The sequence below is a fragment of the Echiichthys vipera genome, assembly GCF_963691815.1.
Source record: "Echiichthys vipera genome assembly, chromosome: 15".
NCBI lineage: Eukaryota > Metazoa > Chordata > Actinopteri > Perciformes > Trachinidae > Echiichthys > Echiichthys vipera.
This window is the reverse complement of record NC_139840.1, coordinates 21,434,166-21,450,811: the sequence shown is the minus strand read 5'-3', so window position 1 is coordinate 21,450,811 and position 16,646 is coordinate 21,434,166. Positions and strand designations below refer to the sequence as shown.

The window sequence follows — 16,646 nt, the reverse complement described above, 5'->3', positions numbered from 1 at the left end:
AAAATTGTTTCCTTGTGGGCGTACAGCAACTACATTTAAACTTTAAATATTTACATGGGTATCAACAAAGCAACCATCCAGCTTGACATTTACAGAAACTTTTACAAAATATCCACAGGAAGTGACTCTGTAACCTGCAGTGATGTGGGGAAACGATACGGCAACAACCCCTTTGGACAGAAAAACAGAAAAACACACAACTTAATAATGCAATGCTATTTCAAACACAGGTGAAAATGACTGGCACATGCCTGCTCTGCTGTTTGACTCCGTTTGTATGTGACCTGTCCGTTAGCCAGGGTTTCTTTCTGTTTGTTTGGTTTAAAACAATATCCTGCTCCTCGTGTGTACCTTGGTGTTTGAACCCACGCTTGTCTTCAAACAGAAGACTTTCAAATGTGTGCTGTAGAAGATAATCCATCATTCACGGTGACCTCAGTTATCTTACTGTTTAAAAAAAGAAAAAACATTATTTGCAATTCTAATGCAAACATTGTAGAACAAATTTGCATCGTACTTGGCAAAGAAAAAAAAATATATAAGGCAATCAATTCTCCTTTCAATGAATATTACATCCTTAAATTATAATGACATAAGAGAACATAGGAAGGAGTGCTTAAATGCAGAATACAGTAAAAGGGCAGAAAATAAAACATTAAATAAATCATAAATACATACGTACAAAGAAATGAATTTAAAAAGTGGGCTATATTATTACAATTCCTTAGAAGAATCTTGTAACATATCAACGGTATAAGTACATTTTTATGATTAATAATTTGTTTCAACTTTGAAGGGAATGAAATTTGCCGAGATTTGGAGAATTTCGTTTTAAGGACATGAAATTTTCCTTGTAAAAATAGTAATTTGACAATAAACTGTATTGTTTTGTATTGTTTAAGTTAGCTTACTATCTTTTTACGGTCTACTTGGGAAATAGCCAATCAAATTGCAGCAATGCAACAGTCAGTCAGCAATGTTGCAATCTTTGAGCATGCATTTGGGCATTTGACATTAGCATGTGGCCATCACAACAAAGCCAGGTGCAATTCAAACATTTTGAAACTTTTCTGCCCAGCAACGGATCTTGAATGTTATAATCATGATAAATAAATGGATGGATGAAAATGTGCATGCTCTCTCTTTACAGCGAGTGACTGGGAGTTACAGACAAGTACACACATTTAATTACACTACATCCTTACAGACCCATTCAATGGAATCCCATTACTAGGCAACAGCCTGGGCCCTTGTTTACTTCCTGTCAGTTGATGTCATTCACATACACTGCAACAGGAAATAAACTGGGACACATTTGAAGTATTTGTTTACTAACTATGAAAGGGTCTATACCACTGGTGATACTCAAACTCTCCGGTGGTAAAAATCTCCAAAATAAGAAAAGGAAACATTAATTACTAAATAAATATAATACTATCAAATACCAAAAGTTTTCGAAAGAAAATACTTTTAGGATCCATGAAATGTAATTTAAAATAATTTAGCATTTCCTGTCATATTTTTGTGTCAATATCAGCCTGCTACGTAGTCACGTTCATGAGTTATGACCTAGACTGTGATGGCAGAGAGTCAGCAGAGGTAAAATGATTAAGTTTAAAAACACTGCAATCGTGGCTCCAAATGGGAACTAATAGGAAGAGAAGTGCAGATCAGGAGGAGAATATTCAGAGTGGTCCTTCTGAAGCTGAAGTCAAGGCTGAAATCAGTCAACAATAAATAATCTTCTGATTGGGAATACACCTTTCTGTCCGTAGCAGAATAGTGCAGGCCTACGCTGCTGTAGTTTAACAGTGATGGGACCTGAGAGAGCCTGGTATTTTCTGAGGTGGTACTTCATGTACAAAGTTTGAGAACCACTGGTCTATACAACCTTTTCCAGCTCCGGATTTTCCTTCTCTTTCATTTTCTGGCACTCCAATTCATGTGCAGGCCCTGTCATAGTAAGGACATGCACTCCAACATTAGTTAATAGTTTAGATCATGATTTAAATCATCATTATACCTGTGAAACTCTTACCTAGAAGAGTAAGAGCCTAATTTAGAGAGACCAGATTATACTATTTTCAGGAGAAGGGCTTTCATTATGAAACAGGCTAAGACTCATTCAAGGAACAATAATACAGTCTTTACTTGTTGTTGTTGTGTATTGGGTAATGGTGAATATTTCCGTTAAAAATAAAATCAGGTTATCATTGCTTATATTTAGGATGAACACTATCATGCTGGCCCATGACCACCACCAAGTGGCCCTCGTGGTGGGCCTGGCAACCGAGGATTTTTTATTTTGTGATGTGTTAATTCAGAATTAGCACTACCACTAAATACCACTAAATCCACTCGTTTCTGCTGCCAGCAGGTGGAGCTTTGCCACAAATGCCCCGTATTCTCTAGAAACCTGCACCAGTGTCTTGCTCTGCACTCTAAACATAAATGAATGTGTCTAAATATTTTTACTCTGGCAAATCCTCAGACTCAATTAAGACTTCTTGTTTTTTGCCCCAACAACAACAACAACAACAACAACATGTCTGGACATGTGTTTGTGATTGATTAATCTCTTTTCTTAGTAATGTGAATCATAGTTTTGAGGTTGAGTGGACCCTGAAGTCAACTTATTCCAGCACCAGTTTATAGCTAGTATAGCTAAAATACATACTTTTTTTTATATCTGAGTCCTTTCATGTTATGTGCAAAATACTGTCTCTTTCCTGTCAGGTTCACTGGATCAATACCCAACAACTGAGCATATCATGATACATTTCTTTGAGGATGAGTTTTGTGGCTCTATTTTCAGTAAGTTTTTGTGCTTTTATTTTGAAGGTGAACTAGCAAAGGAAAAACTCCTGTGCTTGTTCTAGAAAATTTGAGGTCTGACTGCAGGTTCACTTACGAGTTCATAACTTTTTTTTTTATGAAATAAAAATGAACAGATGAAAAACAGGAATTTCTTCACAGTAGAGATGTCGTCTACAGGCTCAGAGGGCAGGATGTCGACACGAAAACTTAATAAAAGTCCTTTTGTTAGTGTGTGTGAACATTCACAGTCAGTGTTTCCAAACATATGAGAAAAGCTTTAATGGAAAGCTGGGAAGACATTTCTTTGATTTGAAGTAGAACAAATATACATTCGACAAGAACATGAACAGAAAACAGAAGAAAAATTGAAGGGATTGTCTCATATTGAAGCTTAAAGCTGCCTGTGGCTACAGAAATGAACATCCACCCTCTTTTGGAATTAGCTGAGCAGTCAGTGGAGTGAGAAGGAGTAGAGTCCTTTCAAACAGGACGTGAGAGGGCAACATTTATCCCAAATGTCCCAGAGCTTTGCTCAGCTTTCCTTTTCATGATGTCCTGTATGGTAGAGATTGGTTCGCTCCTGTCCCTCCGTGGGACCTGAAGCAATTCCACCACCGTGCAACTGGGCTTTGGACGCCTGCGTCTTAATGCCCGTTTCTCCGCCCTGGTCTTGGGTGGAGGGAGCCCATCACACATTCGACTGCAAGCTGTGGTGATTCCACAGAAGGAGGGGTCATCTGAATGTGAAGATCCCTCTGAGCTGCCCTCTGACGGTGAGTCTCTAAACATAGGTTGAAGTAACCGTTTTGTAAAGGGTGTGGGGTTCGCGGTGACAGGTACACCGTTACATACAACAGCTCCATTACACAGATCTGGAGCAGTATGAAAACAGGGTTTAAGAGTCTCCACATTCTCCATGGGTTTCATCTTACGGCGTCTCTTCTGTAAGGGAAAAACAACTGTTAACAACTGTAAATCAGTTACAACCAGTATTAAAAATCGCACTGCAATAAATCCATCTTTACACACCTTTCTATTAGCTGGACAAAGACTCTGTGTCTCTTCTGCGTGTAGCATTTCTGGGCCTGTGAGCGAAAAACCAAGATTATTTTCTACAGCAAAAAGATCTAGCACTGGTTAAATTCTGGATTGATTAGCTATTCAAGATATATGAGAAAAAACCCTTTAACAGATTAATATTATTACCACGATAGCACTTTTGTAGTAGAACCGTACCTTCAGTGGAGGCGAGTGAGTGGATGAGTGGATAGGATGCACTCCTCTTCAAGCCCGTCTCATCACAGGAAGAGAACTGCCTATTAATGTAACAGTAATGGTTGAGGGAAAAGACTACATGTAGCACACTTAATTAAGACATGAGTCACAGCTGTGTCATCACTTAAGATTCCAGCTGCGATGCTCTTCATGATTAATTGTATCAATAAACTGGCTTAATGAGTAGAAGCAGTTCAAGGCACAGTAACCTCCACCCATTAGCCGTTATAGCCCATTTGGAGCTGCCTCTCAGTGCTTATTCACACTTCCCTCCCAACTAGAGCTTTTTCATTGCCACCATGTATGTAAAAGAAAATGTGAACATTTCATTTTTTTACTGAGTCTTGTTCTAAAGATAGTACATTTGTTGTTGTATACATTTCCAGCATAAATTCAAACTGGATAATTGTCTTGCTACCTTTCAGGACAACAGTAGGTGTAGCTCTTAGGTATGGGTGGCTCTGGATCTGTTGATGGAGGAATAGTGGAGACCCGGCAGTGGTTGGCACACAGCAGCAGGCCGAGACACAGACACAGCACCAGAGACAGCAGCAGGTAGTTCTGCCTGTCAGACACCTACGAGACACACCATTGATTATATCATTAGCGATGTCTAATGTGACAAATGAGGGACAGGAAATTACAGTGAAGAAAATGTAAACATTTCCATACGCATACATTTAAACATGCATTTCAGAAGTTGGATCAGTAAAGCGCCAGTGCATTAAGTAGCCTTTAAGATGTTTCTCAGAGATGTGTCAGTACCCATGTTTCATCCTAATGACTTGTTCCCAGGAAAAGACTAAATTACCTCTGTCTGATATCAGGCTAAAACTCCTGATTACAGATGAAAGCTTTGTGCCCAAAGCGTTTGTATCTACCTCGTTCTGCAGCTGGCTGACTCTGACAGACAGGTTAAGAACCAGCTGAGTCACATTCTCCAGCTGGCCCTGCAGCAACTGAATGGACTCAGTCTGACGCAGGTCCTATCGGGGGAAAAGAACAAATTAAGCAAACACAAACATAACATTACGGCTGTCCACTCTTTTCATTTTTAAGATGATTTTGTGCCTTTTTTGGTGAGTAAACAGACAGACAGAGAAGCAGGAAGAGGTGGTCCCAACGGTTAGTCATTTTTATGCTCTTTTTTCATGCTGAATGACTTATCTCTGGTCAACACAAGATTTAGAGTGGTGCTTTGGTATTATTATTATTTTTTTTTTACAGATCTGTCGATTAAATCAACTAATCCATTAGTTGACACATTTGTAAATTAAAAATCTCTTTAATAGACCACAGCCACTCACACAATCACATCATTGAATGGTATGTGAAGGTATAATGAATAAATATTTGAAGGTACACTTGTTTTTTCAGTGAGTTTGTAACTATGAGTGACCCTTTGCACATAACATATAGTCATTTGACTAAAATATAAAAACATGATTAGTGCAGCTTTAAATTCTTTGACATAGCAGCTCAAATCTGTGGCAATGTGGCACTCAGCCTAGTAAAAGATTTGTAATTGTATTTTGAATCAATATGATAAAATGATTTGGGGACAGATAAAAAGTCAGATACATGACGACAGTTTGAAATGAAATTAATTACTCACCTGCTCCTCTGCTATTCTAGAGGTGTTCTGGAGTTTAATAATGGTTTTGTTGAAAGCCTTCTGCATCTCCTCCATCTGCTTCCGATACCTTGAATTAAACATGGAAGAAGACGTCTTGATATAAGCCTGAGTAGAGGCAACCAAACTCTGCTTTGTTTGTTTGTGCGTCTCTGTTTCTCACCTCTGGCTTAGCTGCTCCAGGTAGCGCCCACTGAGTGACATGTTCATCTCCAGGGCCTTGATTCGGTTGTTGAGTCTCATGAACACTGACTCCTTCTGGCTGGAGCCGTGCACCGGGTTCCCGTTCTGCTCTGTGCCATTGGGGGGCTCCGCGTAGATGTCCGAGAGGGACGGTGAGGTAGGCAAGGAGGGCTTGCCACCTGACGATGAAGAGATGTCTTCTGCGAAATCTTCAGTTTTAGTTTCTGTGATGACTGAGTGACCACCAGAGGGCTCAAGTTCTGTAATGGTGTCTGGAGCAGGGTGAGATATTTCAGTGGAGGCAGTACCGCTTTCAGGTTGAGCTGGTGGGTCAGCGTGATGTTCTAAATTAGGGGAGGTGGTGGGAAGGAGAGCTTGAGATTCATCCGTCTTATCTGGTGTTTGGATGACGGCTTTTATCTCGGGTTTAGAAACCTCAGTGTCAGACTTCTCTTCTGTCAGTGCTACTGAGGCATCGTCCACTGTCGTACTGACACTGGGTTTTACATGGATGGAGCTGCTGAGAGAGGCTGAAGGCTCAATGTGCTTCTCTTCAGCCAGCACATCATCCTGGCTCATTTCTGGCTTTGGCTCCCTTGCTGGTTCCTCAGAAGACAGTTGCGGTGTCTCCACAGTAGGGGTAAGCTTGGCAGAGGATGAGTCAGTGACACTGGGTGTGGGGAGGTTCAAGGTTTGACTGGGCTCCAGCAGAGGAGGTTCGGACAATGACTCTTTATGAGATTCTACTGTGTTCCCTGAAGGCGGTGGCGTTTCCGACAGGCTGGCTCGGCTCTCTGGCTCCTGTTCAGAAGCCTGTTCTTGTTTGTGGGGCTGATGTACCTCACTGAGGTGCTGCTGGGGCTCAGGGCAAGCAGAAGGGGACAGGGGTAGTTGCCAAGTGGGTGTTTGGATGGGAAGAATAATTTGCTTTCCATTCGTAGTTTGGCATTTCCTTTTTTCCGACAGTAGGTCTGAACACTGCTGATGGAGATACTCCTGGAGGGACGCTGCGCAAGAGCAAGAGGAAGAAAATGAAGGAAGCAGTGAACAGTAGTTATGGATTTCTCGTTCTCGCTCATGATGATCCCTTTTCTCTTTTTCTTCATCCGACTCCTCCTCTTTATCCAAAAGGGTGATTGTAGAGCTGATATGTTCTTCCTCATCTTTCTCTAAGGGAACGATAATTATTTCCTCCACTGGGGGGCGCTCTTGTTTGCTTGTGTCAGAGGCAGGTTTCTCTGACACAGAGGTGTCTGAGGAAGGGGTTACAGTTGCAGGGATATCAGAATCTGATAAAATATCTTCCACTTCAGAATCTGGACTAGAGAGGAAGAAAGCAAATATTAAACATTATTAAATACAGTCAAAGAGACAAATTGAAATTGAAAAATATCTAAAGAGCATGGAGAGCAACTTTTTAAATTCATTTCACAAAGCACTGGCCAAAGGGAAAGCAGATTTTCAGATACAAGGAACTACTACTACTACACACATACATATATTTATATAGGGTTTTCATAATATTATACATAAAACATTAATGTATGATATTTTACAGAAAAATATAATAATAGATCAAGGATAAAATCATAATAATCGTTCTTAATGAGACATTACAAGGAATTTCACATAGGACTGCATTTTACATGTAGACTACAGATAGGGCATAAGGTATTCAAGACTATGTCACATTTACCACTTTTCCTCAGTTCCAACAGTATATATGAAAGTTTTCTTGTTCGCGTTTTCAGTTATGAAATATGCAATAAGACTAACAACATGAACTCACACTGAAGTGAGGTCTGCAGGGGCAGTTTGAGAGGTGGTTTCAAGTTGGGGTGATGGCTCAGTAATGTTCACTTCCTGTGATGTAAGGTTGCCTACAAAACGTAAATGAGAAAAATAACAGAGCGAGAGAATTTACAAGTCATTGGCAACATATTGTCAACAACTGAAGAGTTGGGGAAATAGTATAGTGACTGTAAAAACAAAAGCTGGATGTCAGAGCTACTGTGGGTAGAAATGTGCAGCGGACTGTGTTGGTCGTACCTTGCATCTCTGGGCCTCCGCCGAGAACATTGACAGCAATATTATTTACCATGTTCAAAATGACATCTGAAGAGAAAATGGAAACACCACAGTAATAAGTCAATCTAGTAATGAAGCTTTGGGATCATTGTAGTAGTCTCTATGCAGTTGAAATGTTTGCTACACCTACCCTTTGCTGATCCAATCAGATCCTTGGATAACTTGACTTCACCGGGTGCATATCCAGGAGGATAATCTGTAGGGAGCAGTGTGCACTTAATAACACATTCATCTCATGAGAAAACATTAAAGAACAATGCTAAATGTGACTGAAAGAAGTTCATAAAACATAATGCCTGAACAAAACCATGAATGGGGGATTTTCAATTATATTATGCTTTTTCAACTGTATTAAATATATGATGCTCTCAGGTTCATACCCAGGTCATCATCCTGATCATCTGCCCTTTCTGCCGGATCAGCTATCTCCTCGTATTCTTCCACCATGCTTGTGCCAAACACCCTGGCAAAAAGTACATCAAAATCATTCTATAATCATGTCACAGTGAACATGTCACAGTGAAGTTGTCACAGTGAAGTTGAATCTGTCTTATTTGGAAGCAGATGTGCACATTCTCAAGTCTTGCTGTACAAAAAGTCTACAACACACACACACTGGTCATATAGTCCACCGACAGCTGGTCCTTTTTTTTTTTTTACGAGACAGTTTCAATTTCTGCCACCTCTTTTGTTCAAAAGCTTCAGCCAGATTTCTCTTTACATGTTGCAAAAGTGAAAAGAACAGCTGCTAACATATGCATCAGCTCTACTCGTTCCCACCAACGGCTTGATAGTGTGGTTAGGTGGAAGGGTGAGCTGACTGTGACCGTGTGCCAAATATGACATAATATCACTTGACACCATCTAGAGTCCATGCAGTATGCAACTAGCTATCATTTGGAAAACACAGTTTACACCAACTGGTTTAATCAGTGTTGAAATTGAAAAAGAAAAATGCATGAACAACGAAAAAAGACATGCCACACAAAACAATAAAGAATTTGACACATCCATAGCAATATTTACATTGCTTTCACTTTCTTGTTCTATAGTACAATTCCTTTTTAAACAGCTTACAATATTCAAACCATGTTAACAGTGTGTTAGAAAAACCTGACATTGCATAAATGTTACGTACCTTATGAGACTTAAGGGACAGAAATGTTCTGAGCCAAAATGAGAGACCAGCTCTACCTAAAAAATGAATAAATGCATATAATTATAATGGAAATAGATGTTGTATTGCCCCACACACACACAAATATAAACACCCTCTGCAACAGTGATTGTATTATTTACAAACAGCAAAGCCACAATTTTGTTTTGTTGTAAAATTAGTTTTATGGGTTGAAATGAAACACTGAGCGACTGGTTTGCAACATGAGTAAATCTGAGGAACAGTTAGATCAGACAAAGTATGTTTTGTTATTATGACAACTGGGGGTTTGATTTCAGAGGTTATCAAATGCTCATTATGTGTGATATGATTGTATTCCAGGAGTATTCATTGAAGTTACAGCAGGTTAGCAGCTAGCAGAGCAAGTTAGATCTGAATCTGTTTCGAGCTGACGAAGGCACAAAATACACCCCCCTACACGTTTACTATTCAGCTCACACCAACCACGGACCTCTACAAGAAAAGCAGGCTAACCTTTATGTACTTGGTGAACATCTGAAGCAAGAGAGAAAAGAGAAAAGAATTAAAGAGACGTATACATGCATTCAAAACAGGACCTCTTTGTTGGTTTTCATTTGAGTCACTTCAGAGGCAAAATGACCAAATGGCAAAATCTAGAATGTAAAATACAGTCCAAACTGGTCTAATAACATTTTACCGTTCAGAAAGTATCATATGATAAACACTGAAACTGTTATATAATAAGTCCTATAACATAGTCTTATCATGCTGTAGAAACTTAAAGAGATTCAGAGGGAAAGTGTACAGAAACAGCTAAAACAAATAGATTACAGTGATTCCTCTGCACTACCATGGTCGTGTGGACAGAAACCCTCACCTTCACATATTTAGCATAGAGATGCTCATCTAATGGGAAGCTCTGGACTGTGCGTTCATCCCGGGCGTGAAAGGTTCCCAGCTTTAGCCACTTGTTTGTTGGATATCTACAGGAGTAGATTTGCAAAACAATGTCAGATCAGTGATACGGATGTCTGGGAATTTAGGATTACAGATTGGGGTCACTGAACGTTATTGTGCTGAAAGAATGCAGGTTTTGGACTGGGTGCATATCTCTGTGGATCGAGCGTTTTGATACTTTCACAGTATTTGTATAGTACCTCGACCTGCTTTATATATTAAATAAAGACAAGGAAATCTCACTTTTTTTAATGTGGGACCTTGAACATTATCAATATACTGGTAGGTGTTTATTGTATGCATGATAGCTGCATGGCATACCTATCACTGATGGAGACAAGAAAGTCCTTGGGAGTAGAAGAGAACAGCTCAAAGTTAGCGATGTCCAGCTGCTTCACCTGGATGGGCTCACAGAGCTCAATGATGAACCTGTGACAGAATGAGAGACGTGGCTTCAAAAACTGGCTTCAGGTTGAGGTGATAAGAAATGTTCTCAGGGCGCATCTGTATTTAGAAAGCAGGAGATGCATGCATGCATACGTACCAGATTTTATTACTACAGGGGTTTAGCATGTACAAGTCCATGTTCTCCTTCAATATGGCTGAAGTGCTCTGTATGGAACAAATTCACAAATCATTATGTGCTTCTACTTCTCATTATGTTATGTTAGAGTAAGCAGATTCCTGAGTAGGATGTAGTACATATAAACAGTACCTTCGCCTCTGTGTTAGCGCCAAGGATCTTGGCTCCACACTCTACTGAGGCATAGTTATTGAAGTTCTTCTGGACCTTCTTCACCGCATGAGGAACCCCATTGTTGGAAGAATGAGTAGACTGAGCTGTTGATAGGATGAACATTATAAAGAATTATGGAGAAGTTTTAAAATTCACTCTTTGGTTTCCACTTACACCGTTATAAATTATGTTCTGGATCATCAATCTTAACACAACTGTAACAGGAAAAACTTGTAATCTTACTCTTTTCATTCTCGACCTCCATCATCTTGCGTGTCCACTCATCAAAAGTGGGGATGTCCTCAGGGTCTTTGCCGCCCACACTGGAATCTGTGCCTGGCGTAACAAGGGAGCTTGAGTCCTGTCAAAGATAATGAGAAAATGAGAGTTGGGGCACCTCCTTTGGTAGAGAGAGGAAAATATTTCACATGGCGTTCGAGCTCCTTACTTGCATGTGTGATGTGTTTGCCTCCAGATGCTGTGTGCTGTGACCAGTCTGAGAACTCAGAGGAGGGTCCGTGTGGGTTTTAGTACCTGCAGTGTGAACATTGGAAGTGTTCTCCAGAACAATTGGAGGACTGCTTTGGGGGGAAAAAAGATTGTTGCTTTGTTTAAGAGTGTCAGGGTCCCATTTGTCTTAAGTTGAACTATAACCCAATTCTGTAGTGAGGCTCACAACTAAAAGCCAACTTCACATGAATGCAAGAGAAATGCTATAGATATTTTTAGCTCATTAAGTAGGGCACAAGATACATAGTCTCACCTTTCACTGTCATATGGGTTGTTCTCTTCCTCGTCGTCACAGTCAGCTGGAGGCAGGTCAGAATCAACCGCCTCAGGCGCTGCTACGCCAGCTGCATTATCTGCATCGTCTGAAACACTGAATTGAAACAACAATTCATGTTACACTTTTGCAGCCCTTTCATTTGCAACCAAAAGCACTGTACATTTTTATGAAACACCACAACAAGATACAGCAAAGCAAGCATTTTTTGTTCCATTTTTCCAGATAACTGACAGATTAAATGGACTTAACAGCCCTTATGAAAAAGAAAACAGAAAAAAAAATAAGCCTGGAGGTGATAATATCTTGCCTATCTAGGATGGTGTCTTGAAGGTTAAGGATGTCGGAGGTGCCTTTGAGATCAGCGGCCAAATCAGAGACAGGGTCGGAGGAAGGCAGCAGGGAGGATGAGTCCTGGTCTTGATTGACAGAAGTTTCAGGATGCTGATTTTCTGAGCTTTGCTCAGGTTCTGGCTCAGGCTGTGAAATTCCTTTGTCTGCTTCCAGAACCTCCTCTACAGCAGGCTCCCCTACTTGAAAGGCCTGATGGATAAAGAAATGTTAAAATGGTTTGCCCATTAGCCATTATCATCCACACACTTAAAGCTTCAAATGTTCCAGGAACGATCGATGAAAATTGGATCAAATGGAAATCTTAGCTTTAACATGTCTTTGAAATTATCACTCACATGCATTAAAAACATCACAACACAAAATCAATTTGTGCTATTAAGTTCATTTTTAGGAATCCTCAAACCTCAGTTTTAAAATTTGTTAATGCAATACTGTACCTCTAAATATTCTTTTTTGTCCAACACTTGTATTGTCTGCTCCTCTTTTTGCTGATCATCCTCCATCAACTGCTCGTTTTCAGATAGGACAGGTAAAACCAAGCTTTCCTCGTCCTAGAGAAAAACACACGCACACAAATCCATACAAACACAGAAGTCATTGACACTATGAAAGGGATACAGGGAACATCATTTGTAAATATATATAATAAAGTGTGAGGTCACATGTGGTATTTCCTACAGCAACCTGTGAAACCTCTGGGCAATGACGTGGGTTTTACTATGGTACTATACAGCTGATGCTACCTTGTTATGATGAATCTTTTTCCCTGACTCTTCCTCCGAACCGACGTCCTGTGAGGACACACTCCTCTGGGCCTCTTGGTGCGACTCCGTGCAACTGACATAGCAACTAGGGTACCTATGAGACAAAGGGAAAGACAATCAGGGTCATATTACCATAGGAGCACATGTGTCTGAATATGGGTCACTTGTTAATGCATTAGGGACAAATGTCCTAGTATCTGGGACAGAAGTAGAAGTACTGTAAAGGGGATACTCAAAAACTCTTGAACCAAGCATACTAAACATATTTATTTGACTGCAGTGAGTCAATCAGAGCGGAAGCTGCAGCCCAATGTCACAGTGTGACGCACTGAGAAAGTCCTGGCACCCTGTACCCCAACGGAGAACATTTATCTTATCTGTATGCAGGGAATGTTGTGAAATTAAAGGGGAGAGGGATAGGTCATGCTTCAACAGTGGCTATAAAGTTGTCAACAATCCCAACCATTATCTGGATTTTATTCTGCGTTCCAGGTCATGTACTTTACTTCTAGCTGCTTTGTTTTTCTGATTTGAACGGCTAGACTAGTGACAGACATTAGTGAACAACAGAGCATTTGTTTTCTAATTGAAAGCCCCCAAAGGCGCAAGAGCGGCCTTACTGCCAGACTTGCTCAATAATTAACTAACTGGTCACAGCCAACGATTTAAAGTAGTAGACTTCACTTAGAAAATGGTAAGAAATGCAAGAAGATTTAGGTGTACCCTTCGTGATAAAATGAATATTCCCTCTGTGGGTGAACCTAATAATGTAATAATGAGTTATCAAGAATAATCAAGAGTAATTGGTTAAACAAAATTCAAGACCAAGCAAGAATAGGATGCAGTGTTAGCGGATCTGTGCTTAGAAGAATACTTATAAACAGAGCTTTTTGACGAAGCAGGATATGAAGGAGTGAGACATAGATGAACACGTCTCCCACAAGTGCAAAGATCATATGTGTGTCCACTCTCATCAAGATTGTTTTTGTGACACACCTCTGACTGACAAGTGACCCAGGAGTCTCTCCGCTTCTGCCACGTGACATGATCAGTATTGATTACTTCCAATATTTAACCCTGAAGGATAATCTGATAAGATTAGAACATGACAACGATATGGCATCACACGTGGTGATTTCGATTTTGGAGGGGATTCAAATGTGAGGTAGAAAAAATCATTTATATTCAGACATACAGCGATTCATGATGCACCAGCCTCTTTAAACACATTGATACGGAGGCACTATTTTATCACTTGTGCTATGACAGTATTTCTGCTGTGGGCAAAATACTGTTATAGTAGGAGTCAACGTGATTTCCCGCCCCTACTGAGATCCTTTAAATGTTGGTGTACAAATATGTAGGGAATGTGGATCTCTTTATCTATATTACCTGTATAAATATTTACCAACTTAGACCAATATCCTAATCCTACATTAGGCCATCATTTTATTTTCATTCAATTGATTTAATTTCCATTTCTGTACAGTACAGTGCCAAGAGTGTGTATAACAGACATTAACAAAAGGTCAAAAATACTATCAGGGCCCCCCAGTAGCTCACCTGGTAGAGGGGAGGGGCTCAAAGGCTAAGTCCTTGGAGCAGTGGCCCAGGAATCGAATTTGACCTTTGGCCCTTTGCTGCATGTCATCCCCTGTCCCTCTTTCCTATCTACCTGTATCTATCATAAAAGGAAAATAACTCACTGACTCACACAGCTTCAGTGTGAAATGAAAGCCAAAGCAATGCTGGTGTAAGGAGGCCAGGTCAACATCACATGAATCTTAATACTACTGTATATTACATCTGAGCCCTTCTCTCTATCCAAAGTCAGTGCATGTTGTTTTTGTTACCATCCTCTAACATCATGGCTACAGCCCATAATCATCCTGCATAATCCCCCTCTCTGCTGGCTTTAGTGTGTTCTGTCAGATTTACATAGACTTAACAACCTGCAGTTTTCAAGAGGACTGACGTCACGTGTCTGACGTAAAAAGGCCAATAGTCCCGTCGAGAGCCAATGAACCAAATCTGTGTAACGTCAGCTCTGTGACGGGCAGTTTGGATACTGGGAATCAGCACCTGCAAATCATGCTGCCAATTTATGTGTGTGTACTGTAGCACATATCTTGACTGGATACTTTTCAGCTAACGTAACTGTATCACCAGTCGGACTCCACTCACTGGTATTATCCCTATCCGGACAGATCTGGTCTGCCTCAGTTTCCAGTCTTTTCATGGTGCTTTTACTGGGTGATCTGCATCTAGCAGAGAATTAATGTACATACTTCTAAGGATCTACAAGCTATATTTCATATTTGTAAATAAACATTTACATGTCAAATTATTATACAAAGGTGACTTTGATGAGAGGAAGCAGTCAGAATGTTTGGGCAACGCTCAGCCTGACATTAAAAACGGAAATTAAGAAGACTTTTCAGTATATTTGGAGCTGTTAAAGCATGTGATTTTATTGTGAAGGACTGGAGTATGGTCCTGGATGTTATGACAGCACTGATGTTAATGTTGAAGACCAGCAGCGGCTAGTGTTTACAGCGAGTAGATCAGGGTGATATTTTGGGTATTTGGTTACAAAGATAAGAAGTTAGACTTTTGTTTAACACCATTAAATTAACTCAAAACATTACACCATAATTTATATGTGTAGATTAAACAGAAAGTTTGATAGAATTAAGCCAAAAACTGTCCCGACTGGAGACACAAAAGAGAGTCCACCCACTCTCACTTTAATATTTGTATCCATATTTTGAAAACAACTCAAATGTGCACTTTTGAAAAAAAAATGTTTTTTACTTTTTCGCACTTTTCTTGTTGGCGTCAGATTATTTACAACATGTTGATGAACGCTGGTTCGAGGGGCCCCTGTCAATTTTAGCCCAGGGCCCCAGCAGACTCTTGAATCGCCTCTGGCTGTTTAATAACTCAATAAAATAATGTCATGATAAGGTGGAGGGGTCAACTTACATGTTTTAGATAGTTCCTAACTTAGATAAAACTCGTTTATGAGCTCTCTGTGTTAAACCTAGCTAGCAAGCTAATAGTCAAGTCCCAGCAACTGAAGCTAACTCCTGACAACAAGTCAGAAGTCAGCCAGGTGCCACATCACAGCATCATGTTGACGCTAGCTTTTCTAGCTAATATAACGCGTTGTGACGGATTTAAATATTTTTGTGGCGTTGGTCAAGACAGTTTGTTACTTCTAAAAGTCAATGACATGATAATAGTATGAGTTTAATGAGGGTAAATGTAATAAACTTACCAACAGACTCCAGCTACACACAGCCACACTGACAGAAGTCGCCATAACAGCAGTGTCATCTTCATCCCTCTCCTGCCGGGACACACATCCTCACCGTGCTCCCAAATAACGTGTGTATCCTTTTAGCTAGCTGCGTAAGGACGTAAATTCACCCGCTGGTTTCCTTCCTAACTTAGCTGCGGTTCGCTGTTTTGAAGGGTGAAGTGTGATGCTAGCCGCTACTGTCCCCACACACACATCCTGCTAACCCACTGTCAGTGCTCGTCAGCGGCCAACCGTCCAATGAAAAGGCAGAGAGGCCGTTGCGCAGTTCAAACTGGGGTGGGAGCGCTCGTTCCGTGGGAGCTAGTTGCCCGCGTGGGCGGTGCTTGTCTTCGCTAAGGTATTTAAGCCGGGTAAAAGAAGCTACTCTTGCTTTCAAAAGGTTATCATAATTGTTATGATGACGACTGAAGATGACAAAACAGTCCCACAAAACGTTAAATATGACTGATACACGAGTCACCGAGATGTGGTGTTCAGTGGGTGCTTAAAACGACCGCCGGTTCAATATAATATATAATCTTACACAATTTAGATTTGTAATAAACCTGTGTTTGTTCACAAAAGCATCGCATGACATGTTGTGTATTCATGC

General features: G+C 40.4%; 1 protein-coding gene across 3 annotated transcripts; it reads right to left on the bottom strand.

Annotated features, from left to right (window-relative positions):
* Positions 1–3,081: 3,081 nt before the first annotated feature.
* On the bottom strand, positions 3,082–16,246 carry LOC310958040 (SUN domain-containing ossification factor). 3 transcript variants are annotated; one of them, XM_083928835.1, is made up of 24 exons: positions 16,010–16,246; positions 12,709–12,823; positions 12,403–12,516; positions 11,922–12,154; positions 11,591–11,707; positions 11,276–11,408; positions 11,071–11,188; positions 10,807–10,931; positions 10,636–10,703; positions 10,413–10,520; positions 10,012–10,117; positions 9,648–9,668; positions 9,135–9,190; positions 8,377–8,459; positions 8,127–8,192; positions 7,958–8,023; positions 7,698–7,788; positions 5,889–7,229; positions 5,708–5,795; positions 4,974–5,078; positions 4,511–4,668; positions 4,054–4,133; positions 3,847–3,902; positions 3,082–3,759 (listed from the first exon to the last, which is right to left on the bottom strand). In XM_083928835.1, the coding sequence occupies exons 1-24, from the start codon at positions 16,072–16,074 to the stop codon at positions 3,298–3,300; spliced, it is 3,975 nt and encodes a 1,324-aa protein (XP_083784961.1). In that variant the 5' UTR covers positions 16,075–16,246; the 3' UTR covers positions 3,082–3,297. The 3 variants fall into 3 exon arrangements, with proteins under 3 accessions (XP_083784961.1, XP_083784962.1, XP_083784963.1); XM_083928836.1 differs by having other exon boundaries at positions 3,082–3,756; XM_083928837.1 differs by lacking the exon at positions 9,648–9,668.
* Between the last annotated feature and the right edge of the window lie 400 nt (positions 16,247–16,646).